The following is a 27,994-nucleotide window of genomic DNA, read 5'->3' on the forward strand; positions in this document are numbered from 1 at the left end:
CCACGTGTGTCTGCGTAAATATTATAGTGAAAATGAAAATTAGAGAAACGTAAAATACAAAGAACTATGAGAAGCCATCAAAAAGAGCAACTTCACATTTTGAAGCAACAAAAATATCAAGATATTTATACTCGTTAATAAAACCGTTTTAGGCTAACTAATGCATGCATTCTCCATGTAATCTGTCGTTTCTGAACTGGTGCCATTGGAATGAATAAACTTTAAATTCGAGTCCTCAGAGAACGTGTCAGGCGAAACTCTGTGGCATTTTGTTAACATAATGTAACGAATATGCTAAAGCTCTATTTCGTTTGCAGAATAATATATATAATCCTTCACTAACATTCCTCAATAACTTCTAATATGCAGGACTGCCAAGCAAGTAAAAAATAGATAGCATTTAAATAATTCAGAAGATTTATTGAGGAGAAAAATGAATTATTTGCAAAAATAAGCGTTTGCTTAAGCGGGGTAAAAATGAAAAGGTAAATGCTATATGCACTTCAACTGATTTCTACCAGTTTAATTTAAAACAGCGCGGTCAGCTGGAAAATTCACGGTCTCCTCGCGCGCGTCCAAAAATGGAACGGTAGTAAAATTCCACGCATCTTGTGATCTGGCTCGCGGTTCTCCAAATTCTATTTCCCTACCGACTACCTCAACTCCTCGTGACACTCTTGTTTGACGCAATCCGTTTTGCTTCCCTACAAGATACTCCTTTCTCGGTTTTTAGACTTCATCTTCCTTCCACAGCTTCCAACGGCTCTTTGAAATGTTGAATATCATTGTGAAAGAGTAATCTCACGCCTATTGCTCCCTGGTAATATTTTCTATGTAAAAAATAAGTAAGCAACGATGTAAGAACAGAACGCAGACAGAGATATCAGATTCACAAGTGATACGGCATTATTCATGTACTCAGAGTAAGATTATTCATGAAGAATCAAGCGTGAGCAAATGCATGGCTAGTTTGGGTTTACACTAGAAGACATTTCACCCGCAACCTCATGCCCCACTGATATTATATCCTATTTACCCCCGTCGTCTCGCTCATTTCACGGATAGTATATTCGCCCATATTGGAGACTATAAATAATGCAAAGCAAAATCGGTCATGCGTTTCGATCAAGGAGGGAACAGGATAATTTAAAGTGCAGGATACCATGTCACCGAGTTGATTGCTCCAAACGTCAAGGCGTCAAAATCGTCCACCACTCGCGGGATCGCAAAGGCAAATACCGAACACGACCAGAGACTTAAACTTAGAGGTTTCATCGGAGAAATATTTACGGTCGGGCGGCTGAGGCTGTAACAATGCCACGTATCGTTAACCGTAACAACCGCGTCTCTCTCTCGCTGCGAATGGGATCGGACGCGAGGGTGTGCGTAAGCGATTCGGACCATGTCGGACACGCAATTCCGCGATCGAGGGGCGGGGAGGATAGTCAGTCCTGTCTGCGAACTGGACGGAGAGGAATGAAGACGTGTCGGTTGAACTCGGTGCCATGGGAACGGGGACGCTGGTCAGTGTGCTCGCTCGCTGCGGTAGTATGCAAATGAGGAAGGGAAATTAAATGCCTTGGGGAGACGGGTCTGCACAATTTATTGTCTTTTAAGAAAATATGTTGTAAATAAAGTCGAGGGTAAAATTCAAGGTCAGCCTTGGTCGATTGGGAAAAATAATTGCAAAAAAAAATAAACGTTCCTAACCTTATTTATATAAAGTCAAGAAGTTAATCGGCTTTAATTCAACTGACGATGCGCGACGGATAAAGTCACAATCCATTAAGAGAAAGAGAATATTTACATTGTAGACTTGGAGAAGAGAGGAAAAAAACGAAGTCAATCTCAGAAGTGAAGTTCGCAGAATTTTTTAATCTAGGCTGTAAGATTTCAACGCTTCTTTTTTTTAATTCATTCGCCAATTTACGTTTTCAGCGCGATGATAAAATAGACGGTGAATAAAAGAAGAACAAACTTTAAGGTCGTGATATAAACAAACGCTTACGTAATAACTCAAAAACTTTCCCTCACTCTGACAATAATTACACTAAGGGTACTCTTAAGTTAGATAACTCTACTTTCACCGAGAAAAAAACAGAAAACTCTTTTCACAAAAATATTAGAGCTTCGAACGGAGAATATCATCATCTTCCTCATACAGACCTTTACGACGGCGCGTAAGCCCAGAAACTAGTACTCCCCGTAGTTTGACAATTACCATCTTCGAGGACACATAAGCTGATGTATATGATGCGCACGTGCAGAATTTTATCGTATGATTCCACTCGGGCAGAAAGGGGCCTTAAGAGCTAATGACGAAATGAAAGGGAGTTAAAAAAAAAGGTCGCACGCACACACAGGATATGCTAAATGTTTTCGAGGCGTGGGCGAAAGTGGCGGTGGCCGCCTTGTATATTATGTGCGTCTCATGCATTTCAAAGGGATCCCGCCTTCACGCACCGTTTAAAGGATTTAACCTCCTCGCTCACGGGCAGACCTCACGGTAAGAGAAAACAGTGGCTCTGCTCACAGATAATATACATATATATACACAGACGCACGGAGTCGTTCGTGATTTCCCTAATACTCCCCTTAACATCGCATCGGTCTCGCATGACACCGGTGGCGGAATAAAACGGGCGAATGGCCACGTAAGACTCCCCGAGAAGGACCCCTCCCCCTCTAAATTTCAGTCATCCCGAAGCGCGCGCAATAACGCATGCGATCTGGCCATGTCAACGGATTCCAACGACACGTCCCGCCCAATTGTACGTACCTCAGCCCACCCACCTCACGCAGACAGGCACAGAAAACATGTTGGACATAAATCCTCTGACAGTAATCCCACCTGGTCCATTGATATCCGGAGAGTTTTCATGGCAAACGAAAAAAAAGACGTTAAGGCTGCAATGAATGACTGGTTGAAGTGAAGCTTACTAAAGAAATATGCATGAAGAGCTGCATTATTCCCCTTTAGATACACGGAGAAATAGTAAAACTTTTTGCAAGTATTCTCTACTTTTACTTTTCACTATTAGCTTACGATGGTACCTTCTGTTAAGCATCTAAAAAGAATACACATAAAGTGGAGAAATATAAGGCCTTCTCACAAAAATCATGAAGCGTCCAAGTCGAAATTTTATACAATGGAGTGCCCAGCATTGCTATTCTTCGAGTGACATAACAGTGCGAGGGCTTCAGAAATGATTGATGATAATGGTTGCAATAGTTGACCCGTGATTTTCTTATGGTGCGGTAGGTTTTTGAGAGGTTACCGGATATAATTTTGGCATTGGGGTTAGCGGCCATATGCTGAAAAACGATATTAAGTATATTGAGGGAAAAAAATAAGATGAGATAAATGTAATAAGTTATAAATTGAGCAAAATTTTAATCAATAACCGCTAACATCTTCATCGGAACTCTAATGTAAAGCAAAAATAGAGACCGTGAAGTATCATGCATGCAGCATTTATAAGTATGAATAGTTAAAATTTTTCCCATGATGATGGAAACTCTATCCCGCATAGAAAATATAATTTGGCGTTTTCTCCTTTCATAAAAAATTAAATGAAGACTAGTTTCCATTCATTTTATTGTCTGGCTTGAACATGATAGTGTGTTGAAAACTGTCATAATGAAATTGCTTTATGAAAGGGGAAAAATCAATTTTGGTATCTTAAGTCTTATCAAAACTATGTTCCGAAACCTTTGCAAAGGATTAATGATTCGTAAAAAGTACCTATATAAAGAACCTACCCACAGTTTATAATTTTGAAAAAAACTGGTATGCATTTTCTTACGAAATATGAACCTTCCGACGGTATGAGTCCGACTACACAAATCCGACGCTGAGGATGGGATCTATGAAACTGAAACTCCCTCGCTCTTTCCCTCGACTTGGCTGCATATTTACAAACTGCTGCCTTACTCTAGCATACCTCTTTCGTTTCGGTCATGCTCTCACCCTCCTTGACATATGCTCTTTCCTTCCTCAGGCTAAAAATAGTCCTCTTAAAAATCTCACCGGCTCCATACATCTTGAAGCATTATCTCTCGACCTCATCTTTTCTCACTATTTTCCTTCATTTGGATACACTCGTTCCTCGATTTTTCAATACAAATGAACCAACGCAACGTTTTACTCGTATTTTTCCCCCATACCAAAATATACAATACATATACTTCGACGTTTCCTCCATTCCCTTCCTTGCGAGCCTCATCGTTCCTCCTCCATCATGTCCACCGCAATTTAGGTCGAAATCAACGCTAATCCTGCCGCATTCAACCTTAGCTTCCTTAAAAATTAAAGAAAAACTGGCTAACAGTGAAAATAAAACGCCACTTTAAATTGCATGCCTAATACCATGGCAAGCTCACGAAAACGATAATGGAGGGATGATTGGAAGTCAGGAACTGAAGTGGAATCCCGCGAATGGAAGAAGTCAAGCAGCAACGAAAAAGGAGAACAATGAGCATAATATGGGGTAAGCTGAACACTGAGCAGCGAGATAAATATGAGAACATGATCTTTAGATCGGTGAGTGCTGATTGTAAATGACAATAGACTGCCTCTTTTCATCAGATTCGCGATTGGAAAAATTATAAAAACTTCCATTCATCAAGTTGGAAGGACGGCAAAGCGTTTTGGTGCAGTGTTTCCAATACATCTTCGATAAATAAAATGGCTTCATATGATATTTTTTCAATGAATTAGTTTTATTCCAATTTTTTAATAAATTCATTAATACTATTTCGATCAAGTTACTGGACGCATTTTTTTTTAATGTTGCGTCACTTTAGCGCACTGCGGTGACGGCCATGTTTCTATTAATCCGTTAAAATTTAATAAATGGATGCGGTATAAATGGCCTAGCAAACCAAGCTGACAGAAAGGTTGTTCAGGGAAAATTTTCCGATGAAAATGGCAATGGTGCGTACACTTAGCAATATGAGTAATACTACTCTGTTACGAAGTACGAACCATCAATATTCTAAAAATCCAGTTATTTTTTCCCAGTTAATCTAATGATAGCACCCCACTGACGTTTTATCTACAGTGTACCATTATACGAAGTGATTGAAGATGGCCATGAATAATGACAGGCAAGGGCCCTCGAGACGCAAGATATTTCACGATTGCGATGTGGGCATTTCGCTCTTACTGGCTTTGCTCGATGATTCATTTCCCTCTTTCGCCATGACGTGGTGCTGCCGAAGAAGATGCAAAGTGAGCAAAGAAATATTGCGGAAGGAAGTAAAAAATACAAGCTATGCAATTTAAGGCAAACCCATTTTTAACATGATACCAAAATTCCCAAACCTTAGCCAAATAATGACAATACGTTAAAATTCACGGTAATACATTTAAATACGGTTGCATGGGCATTTCTTTTTCTTCCCAAACACCAGGGAGGTCCACCAGGCGGCGAATTCTCGCAGGGAGTATTTAATTGGATTTTGTGGAAGGTTGTTTTGGTCACTCGGGAGCCTCTTCGCCTGAAGAGTGACCAGATTCTTATTCGACGACCCCTTTAAATCAAACAGTTAATGGTGACATCAAGGAAATTTAAGGCTAAGTTTTAATGAGCAATTTATCACCTAAATTCCCCTCAAATTACAAAATTGACCCTCCATGCCACAGGCTATGATTCTAGAATACCTATCACGCATTAATTATTTACGCCAAAAAGACTATACAGCTATTTTTGGTACCAGCTCTAATGCCATCCTGCCAGCTGCCAGTCAGCCTGTAATACCATCTCACTGCTTTCTGATGTCTTCAGGATTTAGGTAAATAAGAATTATATAAGCATTCAGCCACAAGGGTCTTAATATCGATACAGACAGTGAGCAGGATAGGCGCGTGGTTCGCAACCCATATTGGTATTTGAAACCATATTGGTATCAGCCAAATAAATCTACCATTCCAACAACTTCTGGGGCATTTTCGCTTAGGAGGCCATCGAATTCAGGCTTAGTAAAAGTACTTTTAACCAAGACTCGGGGTAAAAACTTAGTTATGCGTGTAATCCCATTCTAAATAAAATAAAAAAATGATTATACTCGTCCTTTTTATCCGAATTAGCGTGATCTTTCCGGCCGATTAGGAGTAACCTGATTGTTAAATGTCTGCAGTCCAATCTCAACGTTTTTTTTCTACAGTGAAACTTATTCATTCACCCTGATGACGATGGACGAGTCGTCCGTTGAAACGTTTGTTATATGCAACGGAATAAGCCGGTAGGAATGCCGATGAGAAAGCACGCAAATAATTCGCCGGGAAATTATTAAATTTTTGCTTAAAGTATTATTAATATTTTACTTATAGTATTATTTTTAATGAAATATTCGCATACCAAGGGTACACAAAGTTTGTCTTGAATAGTTCCTCAGCAAGAAATGTCAACCGGCGGACTAGAGGAATTCCCAACCCAGTTCCCCACTTCCACCCTCCCACACTCTCGACGGAATTGACGTCCCATATAATCGTTTACGAAGACCTAATCCAAGAGGATCCTTAAGCATTAACGACCGATACGCAGACGGTCGCGATACTCGCATCCATAAAGTTATCGCGCAGGCGGAGCGATCGTAACGGCAGCACAACACGCACGTAAATCATGGATCCGCACTTGAAATGAATCGAGTGTATCCGATAGATTACCGCGTGCATGCAAATTGAATATTAAGGAAATCGAAATGACGAGCGAGGTCGCAGGGTGGGAGGCAGCGGGCTGTGGCCGTAAAGATGAAAACCCCTAGCGGTCGAGGAGGCATATTTCACGAGTTCAGGTTTTCAGCAGGCCGGGATGGAAGGGCGAGGGAGGAGGAATAGGGAATGAGTGGAAACAGTTGAACGCCACGGGATGCGCTCGGGAGGAGGCAGTCGGGAAAGGGGAGGGGGGTTCCTTAGCGGGACCACCCGTGGGATACTCTCCTGTACTACCTGCCCACACCATCCGCCAAAGAACCTCCTCCCCCCTCCCCCAAAGTTGCTGGCTTCCATCTATCCCTGCTTCTCCGAACCTCTTCCCAGCGCTCGCTGTCACACATACACGAATCCTTAGACAGCGATAAAATTGAATATAACTGGAAGTATCCAGGAAATTCCCATTCAAATGACAAATATTATGCTCCTAGAGAGAATATAACCTTAAATAATTGATTTAACAAAGTGAATAGAAAAGCGATTATCGGATTCTGCACATGCGACCAAAATTCAGATTGTACGAGGGTAGTTCAATAATTCCTTCGAATTTCCGAGAGATTGCACTCTTAATATTATAAATAACTAGCTGACCCGGCGAACTTCGTACCGCCTAACATTCAATGAACTTATAGTTTAGTTGCACCATTTATAAATAAAGAGCGGCTGAATCGTTTTAATCATATTTGATTTATTATAAATTAAATGAGAAAATATTGATGAAATAAAAATTATACGCATTAAGTTGTTGGCTATTTGGGTTATTAACCGTAAAAAAATGTTTTTAGGTCTAAGTCCGTAGCGTAAACTTGGCTCGTTCACGGGGCAGGTTAACGCAAAGCTAGATCGACGCTTGACTGATGCTCAAAATAGTGTAAGAAAAGCCCCTATGAAGCAGCATGCGTATCAAATGACTAGGCGCGCCAGTTATAATATCTCTGTTTGGAAAAAATGCACTGCGTAAACGTGCTGCATGCGTAAACGCACCACGGTGTACCCTACACATTCGGGTTTAATGTCTTGCGTCAAGCGCCTTCTGATAAACAACAGTTTTTGTTTTGTTATCAGGCGCAAGATAAAGCGAATGAAGCTAAATAAAAAAGCGAAGCGAAGCAGGGACGCAGCGAGGGGGGTTTTTGGGGGTTAAAACCCCCCCAAAAGCTCAGAGAATCTTTTTATAAAACATTTGGTTATTAATATTAGGGGGACGGATGAGTCACAAAATATTTAACAGTTCAAACAGCCGCAAAACCTACCATTTTGAACCTTATATCCTAAAAAATGTCTGAGGGCTCCCACACCTCTCGCTTACCTTGTCGAGTTTTCTATACCCTACAGACCCGCCAGTATTAGCTGCGCCTATCCTTAATTCCTAGCTGCGCCCTTCTACATCTACATCTACATCTACATAATACCCTGCGAGCCACCTCTACGGTGTTTGGCAGGGGGTGATCAATCACCAGCATGCAGCATGCATTTGGACTCCCACATGCAAATGCCCTTGAAGCGAAGGAAGAAATACAGCGGATGGTTTACCGACTCGTAAACATACCACATATTATTTACCCTGAGAAAATCATGGGTTTTCACTGACACATGAGAACAAACATCACAAAAACTGAAAGACTGACCATGCGATTTGTTAATCGTTATCACGAATGCAACACGAATTGGAAATTTAATACGTTTAAGCTCAAAAGGGCATATAAGTTGGGATCATGGAATCTTCGAATTGAGAACTTCCTCATCTTTGAATTTTCCTTTGAGTATAGTGGCGTGAATCACTTTCATTATCAGTTTTTTTAATAACCAAACACGTTCCGTTAGATAGTTTTGGTTGGTTTAGGTCTCGAAAGATCATGAACACAGAGCCTACCTTTAGCTGTAAATCGTGCCGTGGTAAGCCAGGTGCGTCCAAGGACTTTAAATATTCAGATAGATAGTTGGTGACTTCGTCTTCGTTTATTACAAAGTTAAAAGATTTGAATTCATGCAGAGTACACGGACATTACTGATAATCAACATTGCTTGGAGATTTGTTTACACACACGGTAGTTATGCGTTTGTTGACAATTCAATTCGAGCTGAGCTTACCTCTAATTCAATTATTTTAATACTATTTTAATATTGCTTTAATATTTTTAACATGTTTGAACATTTAAATTTTTTTAATATTGTTAAAAAGATCAGTCAATACATTAGTAAAAAAAATCTTATTTTTATGACCGTCTTAACAATCAACTCCTAAAAACATATCTCTATGATAAAGTTGAATTTTTTTTGGTGAACTTTTCCTATTTTTTAATGCCCTATATGTTATCCGGGGCTGAGACGAATCCAAAGAGCCTAATGCCACTAAAATCGGTGCAGCAATTCTCGAGTTATAAGTGTTCTAACTAACACGATTTTCGACTTTCTTTTATATATATAAGATTTTTTCCTATCAAGCAGCAATCTTGACTAGTCTGTTGTTAGATTTTCAGCTGTATTCATGCCATAGTTTCATTGTTGTTGTCGATTTATAGAACAACTTTCATTTGTTTATAAAAATGGATAAAAGTGAGTTTCGTGCGGTGATAAATCGCTTGTTTTAAAAAGGGTGAACGCCGAAAGAAATCAAAGCTGAACTGTATTTAGTATGTCAGTTCTGCTCTTGTGTTTTCAGTTACATTTACATATTTACAATAGGGTAAATGAACGTAAATGTGGCCGTACATCCAAAAAAATGAACAGTTTGGTCAACTCCAAGGTTGTTTTGGCGATTTTCCGCCGCAATCTTGAGAATTTTCCACCTCAATGCATACCCGTTAATGAAATTTGGATCAAACACTACAGAAAAAAGAAAAAATAGTCGAAACAATGGAATTCTGAAGCTAAACAGGCTCCGAAGCTGGCGAAGATGGTGAAATGGGCCGGTCAGGTCATGGCGACGACATTTTGGGATGCATGCTGAATAATCCATACCGATTACTTAGAAAAGAAAAAAGCGTAAACAGGAGAGTATAATGCCTCGTAATTGGACCAATTGATGGTAGAAATCAAGAAAAGCATCCTCATTTGAAAGAGAAAAAGTTCCTCCTTCAACAAGACAATGCACGGTTTTATACCTATGCAGTTTTATTTGCCAAAATTACGGAATTAAAGTTCCACTTGTTACAAAATTCACCGAATCCACAAGATTTGGTCCCCAGTGACTCTTTCTCATTTCCCAACTTGAAGAAATGGCTTGATGGACAAAGGTTTACGTCTGAGGAGTAATCATAATCGCCCAAAATAATGCCTATTTTGAGGAAATCCCGAAATTCAACTTTCTGAACGGCTTAAAATGCAAAAAAACTGCTAATAAAAGTTTATAGAGGTGAAATAAGACAATGATGAAAAATAAAATAAATTGACCCGAAATGCCTACCTTTCCTACCTTTTTCTAAAGACTTATTGAACGACCGTAGATCACGTGACATCCTATGGGTATAATTAGCTGATTCCGTCGGCATATCGCGATTGCAGCTCTTTACTGTTGTTTATTTAAAGTGAAAATATAATTCCCGTTATACATAACGATCATTAAGAAGGAGAGATATGAAATCGATTCGGCTCTAGACTCACTCGGCTATCACTTGTTGAAAGTCCATGATGATATGAAACCTGAAGTCTGTGAAAATTTACATAGGTTGTACATTTTCATTCAAGAAGATATATTATTAAAATAATAAAATACATTTAGAAGCATTATGTTTGCAACTTTTTCTATATAACAAAACTGAATTTGGGAGTTCAAATGATTAGACTTAGCAATTGACACACAGCGCAATGGATACGAAACTCACACCTCGCGAGGAACACCCCAACAGGCCTCTGGTCAGATTAATGGTAAACTTAGTACCGGGTAACAAACGGAATATAGGAACTGAAAGATTCTGGCAGGGGAAAAGTGATCCCGTCATCATAAGTAGGCTTCTTGATCACCCCAGCGTCACCGACAACATACTTTTCCTTTCCTGCGAATCATCGCATGAATAGAATTATCCGAACTTTTATCGCAAAATACTTCGAAATACCAAAAAAAATCTCTGCACTGCTAGCATGGTCTTTAAAACTTCAGCCTTGAGTAATCTCGCTTCATTAGAAAACGTTTATTGATTTCAGAAACTCGAAAATTAACTTTTCTTCCGATTATTAATTTCTCCTTTCATAAAAAGCTATGTTATGAAAACGGCGTGAAGATCGAGAAGGTAATGTCACCGCAAGAGGCTTTGAGACTTAGATGATGTGGAAGGTTGATGCTTAGCCGCTCTTTCAAAGCTCCTTTTTAGAACGAACATTCAATATTTATATCCGCGCCTATACCCACCTACAGCTGTCACACATAAACGTACGATTGCTTAGAGTCGTGCCTGCCCACGGGAGGGAGAGCGCGAAATGAATGATCCTTAAAGAGATTCGAGATGGCGGCGAGGGTTCTCAGTCTTTTAACGGCAGTCGGGAGCGGAAGGCGAACCTTTGGACGTTTATCATCAAGAGCAAAAGCAATCTCAGTCCAAAACTCCATTCATTTCTCCGTGACCGACGAAAACGTAAAGTCAAACATTTTCAACTCGCAATCTCGAAGGGAAAGAAAAGACGCCTTCCTCACGAGATGAATTTAACGAGCGAGAGACATATACCGTGAAAAATCATAATTCCGCGCGTTATTCCGACCGAATAATTTCCAGCATGCTAAACTCTGAGGAGATATTTCATTTCACATGCTCCTCATATAGCTTCATCCTCTGTTGACACAACCACTTGGGTGTTAATAATTCTTTTTTTAAACATGTTTATTTCGCACTGACTAGCTGGACTTTGCGTTAAGGATATAATGGAAATACGTAAGGGCTGAAAATTCGTCAATAGCATCCAAACGCCAAGGCAAACCGTTTCACCACCCATTAAATAAATTTACTAGTAAAAGGTTTTTTCAATAAAATAATGGTAAATCAGTATCTGGCGAGAATTTAGGATCAACAGCCGATATACGCAGGCTGCACTATTCTAGTCTAGGTAATAAATAGCAGTATCTGCATCCAAGCTTAGCACCGAAATTCTAGTGCTTCTTGTATACGATATGGTATTCATTTTATTTTGAAAGTTTTTGGCATACCAAAGGAATATTATCGATTCAACTCCATCGTTACATATAAAGAAAAAAACACAAATTATTGGAAAAAAAATTGAACTTGAAAATAGGGCCATTTCATCTCAAATCAGGCAGATAGTGCAAAATCATGTCAGGTGACCATCACCGATTTCTCTGAAATTTATATATGTGAAATCAGTATCCTTATGATGAATAATGATGCCTTTATCTCAGCTCAGAACCGAACCGTCATAAAGTTACCATCCTTTGAACATTGCAGTGTCAGGCCTCAGAGTAAAAAATGAAAAATCACATAAATGCTGATTACTAAGGAACCATGGCCTATAATGCAGTGGTTATTGTTTCATTTTGAAGAAAATTCATTTATGCACATTATGGCATAACTTAAAAGTCATTTGAAGCAATAATAAACAAATAGAACTTGTTTAAACAATAAAAATTAGTCATTATTTAACAATTTATTACTAAAAAAGGCCACCTTTTATTTTCTTTTAAATTTCTCAGAGGGTAGTTTAAATGTTCTGCTTTCAATTAAAAAAATAAAAAAAGGTAGTATTTTTATACTTTTTGTTTTAAGGCATGTCAAAGTTAGGCATGTTTTCGACTCTTTTACACCAAGATTGCATACCTTCAAGGGGATAAAAATGAAGTTTCATTCTACTTAGCATTCATAACAGTGAAAAGTTCATATCTGAATGATTGGCTACATCTATTGAGTGAAAGCAAGTTCAATCTTGTTTACTTCCATGGCATCCAATGTGTGCAAGCACCCACTGCTACTGGCTGGAAACTGTGAATGAGTCGCAATTTGCACAGAGTATTTTTCAATGGCACTTTACATAAGTCTTCTACTTTAGGCCATGTGGAACAATTCGATGGACCTTGTGGATGTATAAACGAGACACTAATGTCATTCTCTTCTAAACACACTGCAGTGAATTTATTTAACGACTCAGACACATTGTCCAGAACCACTTTAAGTTCTTTAAACCATACTGAGATGTGTATATACAATTAATGAAAGAGATTATTATTATTTAGAATAGGTGTTGGATTAACACGGTCAATATATATCCACCGTATCAAAACAACTCCATCATAACCTACACAGTAAAAATTCATGAATTATTGGAAAAAAATGACATTCGACTAAGAATTATTTATGCACATTTTGCAGAGTCATCTAAAGTTCTTCTTGGGTAAATCATACTAACATAAGATGTGCAAACACAGTTAATGAAGAAGATAGTTATTTAGAATAGGTGTAAGAATTATCACGGTCACTGTATTCCCAACGAATTTGAAAGCATAAAAAGAGGTTAATACGGCAGTAAACTCTTCAATCATTGCCCATGACCCTACTCTAGAACTCATAAAATTTCACGAAGAACATTCCAGATTGCGGGTGCTGTGCTTCGGAGCAGAGAGAGAGACATGATCGTAACTCTCGCAATATGGCCTCGACACCTCTTTTGTAGCTTTGTCACTCGCGACCCTCCAAACCCGTAAAAGGTGACACGGCGATGAACATTCTTCGCACGCCGTAAAGGCTTAAATTTTTCGCTGCCTCCCAATCTCTCCTCCCCCCAAACCTCCGAAATAACCGAAGGAATTCCACAGACGACGACACGAGGACGAGAGTGGGGAGGACATCGGTTTCGTATTCCACTTTCCCTCGGCCGCCGATGTCTCTCCGCGAGAGAGAAGGAGCGAAAGGCGGTAAAGCACCGGGGAACATAAAAACGTGCCCCCTCTTTGAAGGGATCCAAGGGAAGGGAGAGGAAAGAGACGAATGGGTCACGGTAATGAAATGGAAACGGAAAATGGGAGGAATCGAAGGGAGAAACAAAACGGGCGAGAGAAGTCAGGGCATGGAGGAGTCAGGGGGAGAAGAAATATCTCGAGTTCTCCGTTGGCATACTTTCATCCCGTTACCCACTAACCCAGCACCCTTGAAAAAGTTTGAAAAGACGGCGGGGTTGTTCAATGTCCGCTCCGCCCCCCCCCCTGCATCCTTAGCGAGGCGCGACCCTGAAGAATTTAGACATTCCCTGTGCCCCAGGCCACATTTCGGAGAAATGCTCCCTCCTCCCGACAATTTCCGTTTTCACATTAGGAGCAGTCTGGAAACTGGGCCACTCGTAAAAATTTGAGGCACGTTTATATACTCCAAAATGGTACCCAAAGTGATGAAGGATGACAGATAATGGACTTTGAACAAGCATAAACATCAGTCGTAAGTCACGTTTCGCTAACTTCAGAGTAAAAGCATGGATGCCTTCATCCCTACAGATTCTAAAAATGGATTCTTTTATCTGAATGTGTGAAATTTTTTAGACGAGCGATGATGACCATCAGAATTAATCCATCAGTAAAGATCAGATGACATATATATCATAAAGATCAGTGGCGCAGCGAGGACGGGGTTTTGGGGGAAAACCCCCTCCCCCGCCAGAGGTTACAGAAATTTTTACGGTGAACCTATTGTACTTAATTGGATTAATATTACTTATAGAATATTGTGAGGATTAATAAAATATCCCTCAGAAGGCCGTAAAACTAACCATTTAAAACCATTTAAATAATTTTTTTCTGGCGGAGGGCCTCCGCACCTCCCGCTTATCCTGGCGGGTATGCCATGCCCCCAGGCCCCCAGTATTGGTTGCGCCTGAAACCCCCCCTAGCCTTAATTCCTAGCTGCGCCCTTGATAAAGACATATATAAAGTAGGAAACCAAATTACATAAATTAATGTTTATACTCTCGAAAACAGGATTTCCTTTGTCAATATTTCATGGAATGATAAGTCATTCATTCCAAATGAGAGAATTTTATTTTAGCGCATTATTCAGGATATTTATAGAATGTGCTCCAATTACGCGGGTCCATAGGGGACAGTGACATCAACGAGTAAGATCGTAAGAAGGGGTGGACGGCTAACAAGCTTCTTCAATTATAGCCGGCAAAAGTTTCACCATTGTCTGGAAAGAAAAAAAATAGGGTTGAGTAAAATTTAAAGAATGAAGGCATTAACTACGCTCAATCTTATTCTACGCAGAGCAGCCGAGATGAAAATAAATGTAACATTAATCGTCGGTTTCCTGAGACGACGGGCCCAATGTAAATGATACGGCGCAGATGCCGAAGGAGAGAAAGAAAGGCCGTCGGGGAGTCTACGACGGATGCGGAGGGGGCGGGCGTATGGCGGGGTGGGAGAAAAAAAAAATAATAAACGCGCAGTGCGGGTTGTATAACGCCCTCGGGGTCGAAGGACCGATCGCCGCTTCCATTTCAAATGCTGCGGTTGCGCGGATGACATGTACACGTCGGAGTATTCCGGCCATCATTACCCCAAGGGAACTGCAAAGAGGAGGCCCAATTCCATTCCATAGACGACTGATCTCTTTTACCACTTATGTTAGTTCGCATTTTAATCGGTTTTCAAAAATGTCCGCTGCGCGCTGGTGAGTGAAATGCGATCAATTTTTTTCCAATATTTTGCATTTCACAGTTCGTAATTGCGAGGGATAGTAATAAAAATTTGATATACCATATCATCGTGTATATAAATTTCGGTTAAATCCGTAATTACTATACCTTTTTTCCCCGTGGAACTCGGATCACTTTATTCGTCAGGGACGCGATTGGCGACTTTTGTAAATCCATTAAAATGCTCGGTGGGTGACAAAGCATTCAGAGGTCGAATTATGGATCCACTTTTGTAATATTCGTGGTCACCCCTAACCGTCCCATGGACAGAAATGTCGAAGACTGCCATTTAATAAACTCATGTCCAACTTGTGTATAGGATTTGGCGCAGTAACTGTTATACAGAAGATAGAAATATTCGAATTACTCAACTGAAGAAGTCACATGATGCCTTTTGCATAAAGTATCTGTTTTAAAAAACACGTTGTTTCATCACTATAAACATCATTTCAACCTTTTTCCATTAAAAATAAGTTCATACAAACAAAAGGAAAAAATGAGGGAGTTTAGAGCAAGAATTTTCGCGAAAAAGTATTTTTTCTCACTAACGTGAAACTTAGGCTAGGAACATATAATAGAAATAGGACGAGAACAACGGTGCTGTGGTAGTCTCGGTTAGTGAAGTCTAATGCGTTATCGAATCAACTCGTTCTGTGATTCAAACTGGTGCACGCGGAGTTGTTTTTGTTATCTGAATGGTAAAAATAAACAGTTTTACTGATTTTTCGTTATGTAAGTCTCTCGTTAAAAAAAAATGTCTAGGCTACTCACCAAGGCAGTATCTTGATTTCATGGGAGCAGCACACTCCTTTTTCAAGAAAACTTTTAATGGAGTTTTATATTTGAAGAAATTTCCTAACAACTACCTTTGCGCCGCCTTGAGATAGGAAATCGGCCATTATGTCGAGAGAGCTTAATAAATTTTTATCCAACAACACCCTCAGTCTACTTCTAAGTTCAAGGAATGATTGGGATGGATTAATAGCTAGAAGTTGATGTAGCCATAATGGTTAATACATTATTCACGATTGGCTCTTCCACTCTACTTACTGCTATGAATTCGGAATTTTTTAATTGCAATGTGAATCCAAAACCTATGTTACCGATGACATTTGGTGGGTGCTATTTACACAATAACAACGAATTGTAAATGTTTAGCCTACCCTGAACAAATGATATTACTGGCTAAATAACGAAGCAGGTACTGCAGTTGAGTACAGTTCATTTCAGAGGATGGTTAAACATAAAACTCTGCAAAAGTATCGGGCATGAATGCTGGAAGTTATTGGATTGATATTATAAGCATCACATCGTTCCGAAAGAAAAACTTCCCACGGGGCTAGTTCCACGACAGGCAGGACTTAAAACGCCATGTTTTATTAGCTTAGAGCATGAAAAGTACTCCTTCGGTACGCTATAAAAGAGTGCGACTCGATAAAATACTACCGATACACACTTATTCAATTTACCTCCAATTTATTATACATTTTCTCGCTCGTTTCGCCGGCCGCGGCACTAAATGCCACTCACAACGTATCCCGCCAGCAGCGGTCCAGATAACTGCGAAGCACGGGCGTCGACGACAGTCTTATTGGGAGTGGGAAAGAGAACAAAAAAATGAAGGCGGTGGATCGAAGTGCGGGCGACATGAAAGCGAAAGACAAGCAGATTGGTGGACTTCCATAACGGGCGAGAGGGTCAGATAGCTCGCTCCGCGGGGAAATCAGAAATAATGCAAACAAGGGCGACGGAAGGTATAACTGGCATGGACCGCCGACGGAGGAGACAAGCAGATTGAAGGAATGAAATGAGGGACACTCAAGCAAATATCAATATCCCCTTCCTCCAACTTGGCCGTCGAATTTATTCAATTAGCTGGGGCCACAAAACAACATACGCTTCAATATTACGCGCTGATATGTTCCGGAACGTGATAGCGCAGAGCATTTGGCTGATCTTATTTGTCGCTGTTAATTTCAGAGTATTTTCTTTTTCGAGTAATAACTTAGTTATCTTTGGTGGTATACTTGGCCTGCGTCGGAAATTGGGGAAACGAATCAATGATTACCCTACTTTGGGAATACTTTAAAATTTAGTTGCTACTGAGGAGTTACTTTTTCGTCAAATGCGCTTCGTAACGACTTACTGCGAAATTATATAAACTCTGCACTTTCTATTCTACTTAAAATAGTAGCGAGCCAAGAATGCCTGTGCCGTCGCAATCTTAACGATTAAAAAAAATGTTTAGCAAATGAAAACTTCGGAGGTCTTCAACAAGTAAATTATGTAAACGTTTCTGCAAATGGGATCATTGGAAATACATTGCTTATCCCTAATGCGACTTTCCCTTAGAATTTATATAACCAACCATTTATGTAATTAAGTATGTCGCCTACGTTAATTATGATGCGTTTCCTGGTAATTTCGCTTTACGAGCCAAAGAAGTCATACCTTGATCCATCGTACAAGGCCTTCGTATTTTTTCCCTGGAATATTTCAGCGATGCTTTCTCAAATCCAATGGAGAAATCAGTAGAGGCTAGATGAAATTATTCAAACGATCACAGAAGCTGAAGCCAAAAATATAAATGCTATGAGGATGAACAATAAAATTGACTTGATGTCATTAAATCAATGGAGAGGCAAAAAAATGAATAGTGACATAAGTCATAGACAGGAATTTATTCATTATTTCAACTTTATCATAAATTAAAAACAGCCACTTCAAAGGTTTTAAAAGTGTTTTAATATTTGATTTTATGATAGCAAAAATTATTTTTTAAGAAGTAGTAAAAGCTTTTCAAGTATTTACTTAAAATCATGTAACCAAATTAAACACTTAGTTAATTTATTTGAAACGATATTATTCTACGCAACTACAAATGATTACAGCATCCGTATGAAACTAATACAAATAATTTGATTTTTTGTGATTATTATTCGAAAATAAAATATTGAACATTATGTAGTTGAAATTAATAAAAATATACTAAGCGAAATGGTCTTTACTGGATGTAGAGGGTAAGATCAGGGGGAAATAAAATTTTAAAAATTGGAATGATGAACAATGCATACAAATATCAGAGGTTAACTCAAGTTTCAGTTATGTGAACCATTTTACTGAAAACTACCGCAGACATTATTATAAGGTTCCTAGAGAGGAACATTTAAGTTAACCCAACAGCGAATACTATTTTGTAATGCCTAGTTTGTAATTTAGTGAATAAGTTTAAGGAGGAGATTAAAAAGTTGTAACGCGTTTAACAAGTCCATTCAGGAGACGATGAATACAGACATTGAAATTGAAAAAAATGATCACAGTTTAAGATGAAGTGTCCGACATGAAGGACATATATGAAAAAGCTTATTAACTGACATAAGACCATACTTGATTGGAACGATTCAACATCAAAACGCTTCCAGCCTTTCCAAAACAATTTAAATATTTTAAACAAAATTTTAAGAAGTAAACGGTATTAGGCGCCTTTTTTTTACTTTTTGATCACATTTTTATGTTACTACCGGGAAACTTACCCTTTTATAGCCATCACCATAGTAATAATAAGTCAGATTTAACGCGGAATAATTCTCAGGCGATGTCACCGCTTTGGGGAACTGTCTAATTATGACAGGTGTATTTTCAGCAGAATATGAAGCGTAACGCAAATTTGAATGATTAACCAGCCAGTGCCGAGGTTCAGGTCGTGGGAAAACGAGATGATGGACGACAATATGACGAGCGATAAAAATGTGGGGGCGGAAAATACCGCGGATTTCACTGGAACCGACTGAGAGACGTCCCTTAAGTTCCTTCTCTTATCAAATTCCCCGCTTGTGTGGCCGGATTCCCAAGATGCAACGGGCAGGGAGAGTGATCGGCGGAAGATTCAAATGAGAAAGTAACACAACGGGAGGAAGAGGAGCGTGATAGACGAGAGGAGAGCCGCTATTATTTTCCAAAAGAGAGATTTATATCTCCGATTCACATGTTGATACTCGGGGACGGACGGCACCGGTGGGTGGGGGAGGATGGGGTGTGGAGGAGGGGGAAGGGGTTAGGGAATGAGATGTTGGCCGCGGGTGCTGCGACCTTGGGCCGGCTCCTCCCTCGTGGACCCCCCTCTTCCTCCTCCCCCCCCCCCCCCCACAACTCCCGTCCTCTTGTGAGATCAAATCTACATACCGCCCGTGTTCCCCCCTCCTCTCATTTCCCCAACCACCGCCGCACATATACACACCTAAATCCCCTCAAGGCGGCATCCGATTCCCGCCTCGAAAAACCGAGATGGAGAGAAAGGCATATAAAATTTAACCCCCTCCCCCCACTATTTTAAACACCTCGCCTCATTAACACCGCGAGGAACGAATTGACCCAAAAAAAAAGAAGTTCCCCGACTCCACGGGGAACGAGGAGCGGCTAAGTTGAAAAAAAAATAATAATCAAGCAACCAACCGACGGCTCCTTTGACCATTAACGACAACTTTTGACATTTTGAAATCGCTCAGATCGAGACGGCCGAGGAAAATAACCATGGATGAGACGGAAAGGGGGCTTTGCTGTGGTGTGGTATGGGGGGAGGCGCACCCCTTCTATTCCCACTGTACCCCCACATCTCCCTCGCCCACCTCCCTTCCAGATCAGACCCCTCCGTTGAGGAGGCGGGGAGGCAGCGGCGGTTCAAACCGGGCGACGGAAGCGGTCGCATACCTGCCTCTTGCCTGAGGAGAGTCTCGCTCCTGCTTTTAAGATTCACTAATCGACCGAAAACGCCCATCACATCAAAGGCAAATAAGAAGCATCCACCCCTCTATCCTTCAATCCTTTTTTTTCCGATCTTCTTCTCTAAACTGAAGACAAAAATCCTCCGCCGTCGTCTCCGAAGATTCCTTCCATACACTAGGCGCTGCATGGCCCATCCAACCTCGACCAATGCTGGAGTGGAGGTATATCCTCAGTGGGAAAAAAATTGATACATTCCCATCGGATGGAGTAAAAGGCACTACGAATCGAGAAGGTTTAGCGGGTAGGATTCGACAAGAAAAATATTTCAGACACAATAAATATCAAGGTGAAAACACTAAATAAAGAGTATATTGTAGAAAATGACAGATTCATAATCACCAAAAAAAATGCCGAAAGCAATGTTTGCAAACAGTAAATTTGAAATTGAACTGAGAAATTACTATTTTATAATGTGGGCAGAATGATCAATTGAATTGAAGTTGTGTCTTAAATAGTTGCGAGAACTGATTACTTGTAGTTAAGTGACAATTGATTTCAGTTGGGATAAGATATCACTGGGGTCAAAATCCCTTCTTTAGGTTACGCAGTTCTTTTTCATGACATTGCAATAGAAAAGGGATGAAATTATCGAATAACTACGCCGTGCCACGTAGACTTCTTTTTTACCGGCTCATCGTTTTATTTCCTTTTATCAGCATATATATTGAGGGTTCTGAAAAATGAAAATTATAATTCCACCGTTCAATCTGTTAGGGACAAAAATATCTTTTATGTATAGACAAAAAATGGCAGAAAAACTTATGCTTAAGGAGTGCTCCACTTTCCATAGAAGGTCCATCATTCATCCATGTGCTAAAATCATGTAACATTAGGAAACTGCTTTAATTGCTTAATTGGTTAAAAGCCTTAGCGAAGTATTTAAGTCAACCACTAATGCTAAATTTTGATCGACTCTCACTTAGTAAGTTAAACGCTTAGCTAATGGAAAATTATTATGAAAGACCTTAATGACGTTTTTATCACATTTTTTGTCAATTATAAAGGTATGAGATAATTCAGAAATGAGGACGTTTTTATAACGCGACTAGCTCATTTGCCAAGCCTGAAAAGGATTCAACATAGGTCATATGCCTTACATAATGAAAAAAATCTTTAAAAAAACTACCAATGTACTTATGAGCAGGCTTCGATTGGAATGGAGGCCAGCAAAGTGCTTTATATAACGCGTTGATGCAGAACATCGAAGGATTTTATACTTTCCTTGTACATCTATTGGGCCAGAATGTTTGAAAATTCCAGACAAAAAATCATTTTCATTGACCGAGGTTCAGACCCGCATCTCTCGTTATTACTGAGCAGTAATGTGCCTTTGTAATTAACTTGCTTTAACATCTGGCGCAAATTCCGTAGGTACTTCCGTAGTCATTCATTCCCAAAACATATTCTCATTCTAAAGTTCACATCATTTCGCGAAGTAATCGCACAGACACTATCCTGGGATACCTTGGCAAATTAAGATAAATGCAAAATTTTGGGAAAATACAATTTTGAAAAGGAGCGAATTGGTTTCAAAACCAGCGGCTCCATTTAAAATATTTTGCACTCCTTAGAAAATAGGTCTTATGTCTCGAAATTTGGCGATTCAAGAAAGTCGATTCTCGCGAGTATGTGGAGCGACATACAAATCCCCGTAGATGATGAAGTTCTGTTGAATATATGATCACGGTTTCAATTACGCATTAAGGAATCGGATTCATTACTACACCCTTGAGACTCGATTCCAATTGCTTAGTATCGAGGGATCAAATACACTCATTACGAAGTGAAACTTATTATTTAATTGAAAATACAAGTTTTTCACGAACAGAGTAAAGGAAAATATCTAGAATACTAAAATTCAGCGTTTAGATTAGGCGCACAATATTATCATGATTTTCACGACGGATATCTGTATAAGTTTTGAAATAAAAAGTTAAAAATTACAAGATTGAACGTTGTATTTATAATATATTACTGAAGGTAACAGTGACATAATTGGAACAGCAATGACGTTAACTATAGTATGATTTACAGGTACAGTAACGTAAATACGGTCAGTGGAACTAGTTGCCTCGTATGAAGAGAGAGAAAATTCAGTTTTCATATCCTACAAATAATGAGTAGACATGATAAAATCGGTACAATTGTAACACGCAAACATCAACTACGAGGAGAACTTTGATCCTGAAGGTCCAATGCGTCTCTTCAGGTACCCTCTGATATAAACAGTAATTTATACAGTTAGAACTACTGAATTAATGCCGTAATAAATCCTATTCCCACCATCAAATTTAATACTATTCTCTTCTCTGGCCATAAAATGAAAAGATTACTTAATTAATTCCCAATTAGGCACATAACATGGGCTATACCCATAAATTATAATTAAAATCTTAGTAATTTTATGCATTATATTATTTTAGAGGAAAAATTAAGGGGCCAAAGAACTCTAAGGAAGTTATTCCCTATAACCTGAAAATTTATTAACATCGAGTCTTCTATTTTGGTAGATCAACCGTCAGGTAGAGATGTATTTTAAGATCGCAGGTGTTTTGTGAGATCTAGGGGTTCAAACAGGTTTTTTTTATCATAATACTGACGTGATATTAACGTTTTTATGACGCCAAATCTGGACTATTAACATAGGCAATAAATAATAGAAGCAGCTCCAAAACCATAATAGCATCGTGCACCTCGATTGGGAGCAGAATAGTTTACGTTAGGCGATATCCGAGAAGGAGGCACCTCTTTTAGAAATGTAAACATTGGATGATTAATCGGGAACGTAACGAAGGAAGATTTCAGTCTCATTTTGGCGGAATCAATAATATACCGAATCGGGTAAAAATAGTTATTCTTTTGTAATGCGCAACATGATAAAAGTATGATAGTTATTTAAATCTCAAGACGCTGGTGCGTTATTCGGGTTCAGATTCTTATGAAAGTTGAAAGTCAAGATGTTTTAATGTCTTTATTCACCAGTACGTAAGAGATTGGTAATGTATTTTCCTGTTTAAAAAATCTAAATAGTAAATAAATTTGTCAGTAAAACAGGAAATCCAAGTTCGGCAATGTCATAAAAATGGATTTTCACTTCTGTAGAAACGGTAGAAGGTATTCAAAAAGATGGTGCCTGAAAAAAAGTGCGAGAGAAGGGTACTTATGAAATTGATTTTTACCGTGAGAATAGCATTAGTGTTTTCACTGTCCACCCTTCTTTAGCCGCCTTTAACACACAAAACATAACTCTTACTTCAGAGTACCTTGCAACGCCGTGAACGACTTCTTAATATCCTGCTCATTTATTTTCAGACGATATGGATTTTTTATTTTTTGTCCATATTGATTCTGTGGCTATTCTGCAACTGTAAAGAGTAAGGAAGACTTCTTTTTCCCACTGTTTTTAAATCAAATCAATTATGTTTTTCTAAACCAGAATACTAGTAATCAACGGGTAAATTAACAATATATCCTCATTTAAACGATAGAATAGAGATCACGCTTTATTTTAAAAACATATGCAATTCACTTCGCATATGTTGACAAAGAATTATGAATTTTAAGAGAGCTAATTACATTAAAATAAAAGCAAATTAAAATAACAAAGGCCGATGAATCACTCAACTTGTACAATTTTGAGTTATTCTACCTTATTAAAGATTTCTCTATTCATTAGGTAGAATAAGTTAAATAAATTTGTAAGGTTTACAGCCAATAGTGTAAATAAATTTGTAATTTACGCTATTGGCTGTTCATTTTTTATGAAAAGGTGACGAATGTGAATACCACATATTAGGAATTTTTAGTAAATTGTGATTGCTCGTTGAGTATAATTAATTATTCATAAATATTTATTGCATACGAAAAGTTGGCTCGAATACACCGAATCATAATTATTGCAAAAGGTAGCACTCATCACCAACTATTTTTTCAAAAAATATTTCAATGTCTCTATATTTTAAATTAAATATCATTATCAATAAATCAAACCAATCCTAGCTCCTTTTGCGAGACTAGCTCTCTCCATTGAGTGCGAGTAATAATTATTGCTACAAAAATTTGACACATATGAATCCCAACAATGTCACACTATTATTTCAAGAAACAAATTAGAAAAACTACGTCTTATTAATGCTCTCTTTTCTCTATCTCTCTCCTTTGCAGAAGAATTACACGGACGAGTGCGTGTGGAACGAGACTATCGAGCCGCCCCACTACAACCACTACTCCTCCGTGGCATACTCCAACCGCACCAAGTCGCTGTACCTGGCGCTCGACAAGAAGGGCCTGCCGCGCCGGGTGCAGGTGGCCGTGGAGGAGGGAACGGTGGCGCTGCGCAAGTTATCCAACAACGTCAAGGTGCTCACGCCCAGCGTCCGCGAGGAGCGACTGCAGCAGATGCTTCAGCGGCTCCAGGAGGACCGGCGCCGAGAGGCCTTCCGCGCCGCGTACCCCAACGCCAGCATCGGCGTCGCCGGGTGGCCGGACGACGGCCCCCTGCCCCCGCCCGACTTCAGCGTGACGCTGCCCCCGCATCCCCTGCGTCACCACGGCTTCCACCAGCTGTGCCCCATGCCCCCACCAGACATGGTCACCAGCGGCAGCGAGCTGGTGGGCAGGAACGGAAAGGTGCTGTGCAAGAAGCCCAAGATGCCGAGCGGCGGCGGTGGAGGCGGCCAAGGGAGCGGCAAGGGCGGCAGGACCAAGGGCAAGGGGGGCGGCAGCAAAGGGGGCAAGAACGGGGGCGGCAAGGGGGGCAAATCGAGCGGGGGCGGGAGCAGCGCAAGCAGCAAGCGCAAGAAGAAGCCGAGCAAAACGAAGTCGGAGGGCGGAGTTCGCAAGAACAACAACAACAATCAGCAGGACAGGCCGAAGCGAAAGCAGCAATCGAAAGAGAGAGGGGGAGGGGGGACGGAGGAAGAGGGGGTCCGAAAGGAGGCGGGGAAGGGTGATAAAAAGAAGCAGCAAGGGAAGAAGGGAAGTGGAGGAAGTGGTAACAAGGGAGTTGGTGCAGCCAGGAAGAACGAAGGCGGGGGCAGAGGTAGTGGCGGCGGCAGGGGAGGCGGAGGCGGGGGAGGAGGAGGCGGAGGCAAGAAGGATCCTCGGCAAGGAATAGGGCAAAAGAGGAGGCAGGAAGGGTCGCCATCCACCAAGAAGAGCGGACGCAATGGAGAGGGCAGGGCGTCGGCGCCCAAGGATAAGAAAGAGGCGAAAAACGGGGGCGGCGGCAAGAGGAAGCCGGAGGGGGGTGAGAGGAGGCGCGGCGGCGAAGTGCAGCAGCGGAAGGGCAGCGGCGGAGGCAGGGGTCGCGGGGGCGCCGGAGGGGGAGGAGGAGGCGGCAGCAACACCCGCTGGGCAAAGAACGAGAATAAACGACGGCGAAACCGGCGATTCAAAGACCACCACGGAGAAGCGAACCACCAGCATCTGGCGGAGAAGCTCAGGCTTCTGGAAGAGGAGGCGATGGCGGAGGAAGAGGAGAGAGAGGCAGAAATCACGACGCCAGGCCCCGATGACAACTGGGAGGAGGAGGAGGAAGGAGAGGAGATGGCGACGGAGGAGGAAGCGGAGGAGGAAGGAGAGGAAGAGGGCGAGGGAGACGAAGACGGGGAAGAGGAGGAGAGGACAACGGCGGTGACCAACGAGGAGACGGCCACGGAGGCCAACTCCTTGGAGGATGAGGAGGAAGGAGACGGACATAGGGGGGACGAGGAAGGTGATGAGGAGGAGGGAGGCGAGGATGAAGAGAATGATGAGGAAGAGGGTGAAATGGACGATGACGATGATGATGAAGACGAGGACGATGACGACATGGACGATGAAGATGAGGAGGAAGAGGAGGAGGAAGGTGGAGTGGAGGACAGGGGGAGGGAGAATGACGGTCGCGGGGAGAATGTGAGGACGAAGCGGCGGGGGGGAGGGGGGCGCCGCGGGGAGTGATCGGACTCATGTGCGCGATAACTCACATTCGATAACACGCAGCCCTCCTCCTCACCGCGGGAGGTGGGCTTGGAAAGCGTTGCCAAAGAATAGGAACACTCTTGTAGTTACGGACTGAACTCTTCTGTTTAGAACGACGCTTGTAACTATAGAAAACTGCAGACGGGTAGTATTTTTTTTTCCTTTTTTATAAATCACCATACCATGTGAATCCCATTGTTATATACATACAAACACACACTCAAATATAAAACATTTATGCCGGTGCGTACGCGATGGCTTGAAGGACGGCATACCCCACAACCCTACTTTCCCCCCTCCTCCCTCCCTTCTTCCTCCTTCACGAAGTTTTCGTACATCAAAAGGGACGAAGTCGAAAGGCGGCTTGGTGAAGCTTCGATGGAGCTAATGCATGTGTCTTGTGATAAATGCTACTGTAATGTGCGCTTGAATCATATACCTACGCTTTCGCTACTCATCCTGTTAGAAAATAAACCGCACAGTAGCAGCGGACCATTGCTGGTTAATGTGTTTAGGACGTTCTGCATGTATCATGCATGCATTTGCTGTCTCTTCTGCAAGAAAAACATTTTTTTATGGCAAGTGAAAGTGCAGTTTATTGTGTGTAGGACGCCTCGCTGTTTACGTTCCTCATGGTTATTTTATGCCTGAGATCTGTATATGAGCCAAAGACATTGGTTGAACTGTATTAACGGAGTATTTATGAATGTATGTTTTTTCTAAGTTCTAAATGTGCGTGACTCCCGTGAAGAGTTAGTAAGCATGAGAAAATAATCACTAGAGTGAAAAACGTAGACGCTCTATAAAGCGTCAGAGACATTAATTGATAACTCTTGTATAATCAGCATAAATTCAAAAGAAAATTGCTGTGAAATATATTCATTGGTGAACTAAAGGAACATCAATTAGTTTCTATAAAACTAAGGACAAAATGAAAATGTTTTAATAACAATATCGCTTTAAGATTATATTCCGTTTAAGGAATCCATTAAAACAAATCACCAGGTAGCAGTACTCAAAGACTACCTTTTCGAGGAAATTTGAATATAACTCTCATTTTTGTATGTGCTGTAGTTTTAAGTAGTAAGTAAAGAGAGATAGCTCTATGAGAAACTATTGTAAACCCCATTAATTTATGTGATAAAATGATTAGTAAACATTTCAGGATTTAAAAACCGAAAGGGTGTAACCAGATCATTTAAAAATACTCTATGCTACATAGCAGTAGAAATGGAATTAACTACATTGAGTAGTTTGCAAAACTATGAGTAATCACTATATCGACTTATTTAGGCATAGTGGGAAAAATTAAGCATCTTTGCTGCAACAAAGGTTTATATTACAATTGAAATATTCGAGTATTCCTAGATAACCTTTAGGGTAATTTAAAATAAACAGCATCAACATTGAGGACATATTTAGTTGTTATAATCACCTATTTAGGAATAATAAATGAATTAAATAATCGGTTTCACTGTTAAATTAGTTCTACACAATAGGTAAATGCTTCGACAATTTCTATTTTTGATGCAAATTATACAAGTTTTGGCTTTTGTATACATTCAAATGAAGATATTTATTTATAAGCGGCTTTCATTATATGATTAAAACTATTTGGATAGGCGGTAAAAACTCCTTGGTGAAAAATTATTTATTATGATATTAACTATTTAATAGTAACTTCCTCCAAAATGTTTATTGTATGAAATATCCTTCACGATTATGAGCACAAAAATTTTGTTAAATCCTTATTGGACATTTTCCAGTAAGTTCATATTTCATTCTAAAATATTGAACTTTTTTCTGAAGGATAAATATAAAGAAAGGTATCGAGGAGAATTTTTTTTACAGCTTTTGGTGTAATTTGTCAACGAATGGTAATGGAAACTGCTTAAATTTTTGATTACACGAAGC

The 27,994-nt window shown here is 40.2% G+C and overlaps 1 protein-coding gene across 1 annotated transcript in view; it reads left to right on the forward strand.

Moving 5' to 3' along the window:
* LOC124163118 overlaps positions 1–25,800 on the forward strand; it is a 238,963-nt gene extending 213,163 nt beyond the window's left edge. The window contains exons 3-4 of the mRNA XM_046539911.1: positions 24,284–25,709; positions 25,796–25,800. Coding sequence (XP_046395867.1) covers positions 24,284–25,709; positions 25,796–25,800 — 1,431 coding nt within the window. The remainder of the gene's footprint in view (positions 1–24,283; positions 25,710–25,795) is intronic.
* The last annotated feature ends 2,194 nt before the right edge of the window (positions 25,801–27,994 follow it).

Source organism: Ischnura elegans, chromosome 1 (genome assembly GCF_921293095.1).
Source record: "Ischnura elegans chromosome 1, ioIscEleg1.1, whole genome shotgun sequence".
Taxonomy (NCBI): Eukaryota; Metazoa; Arthropoda; class Insecta; order Odonata; family Coenagrionidae; genus Ischnura; species Ischnura elegans.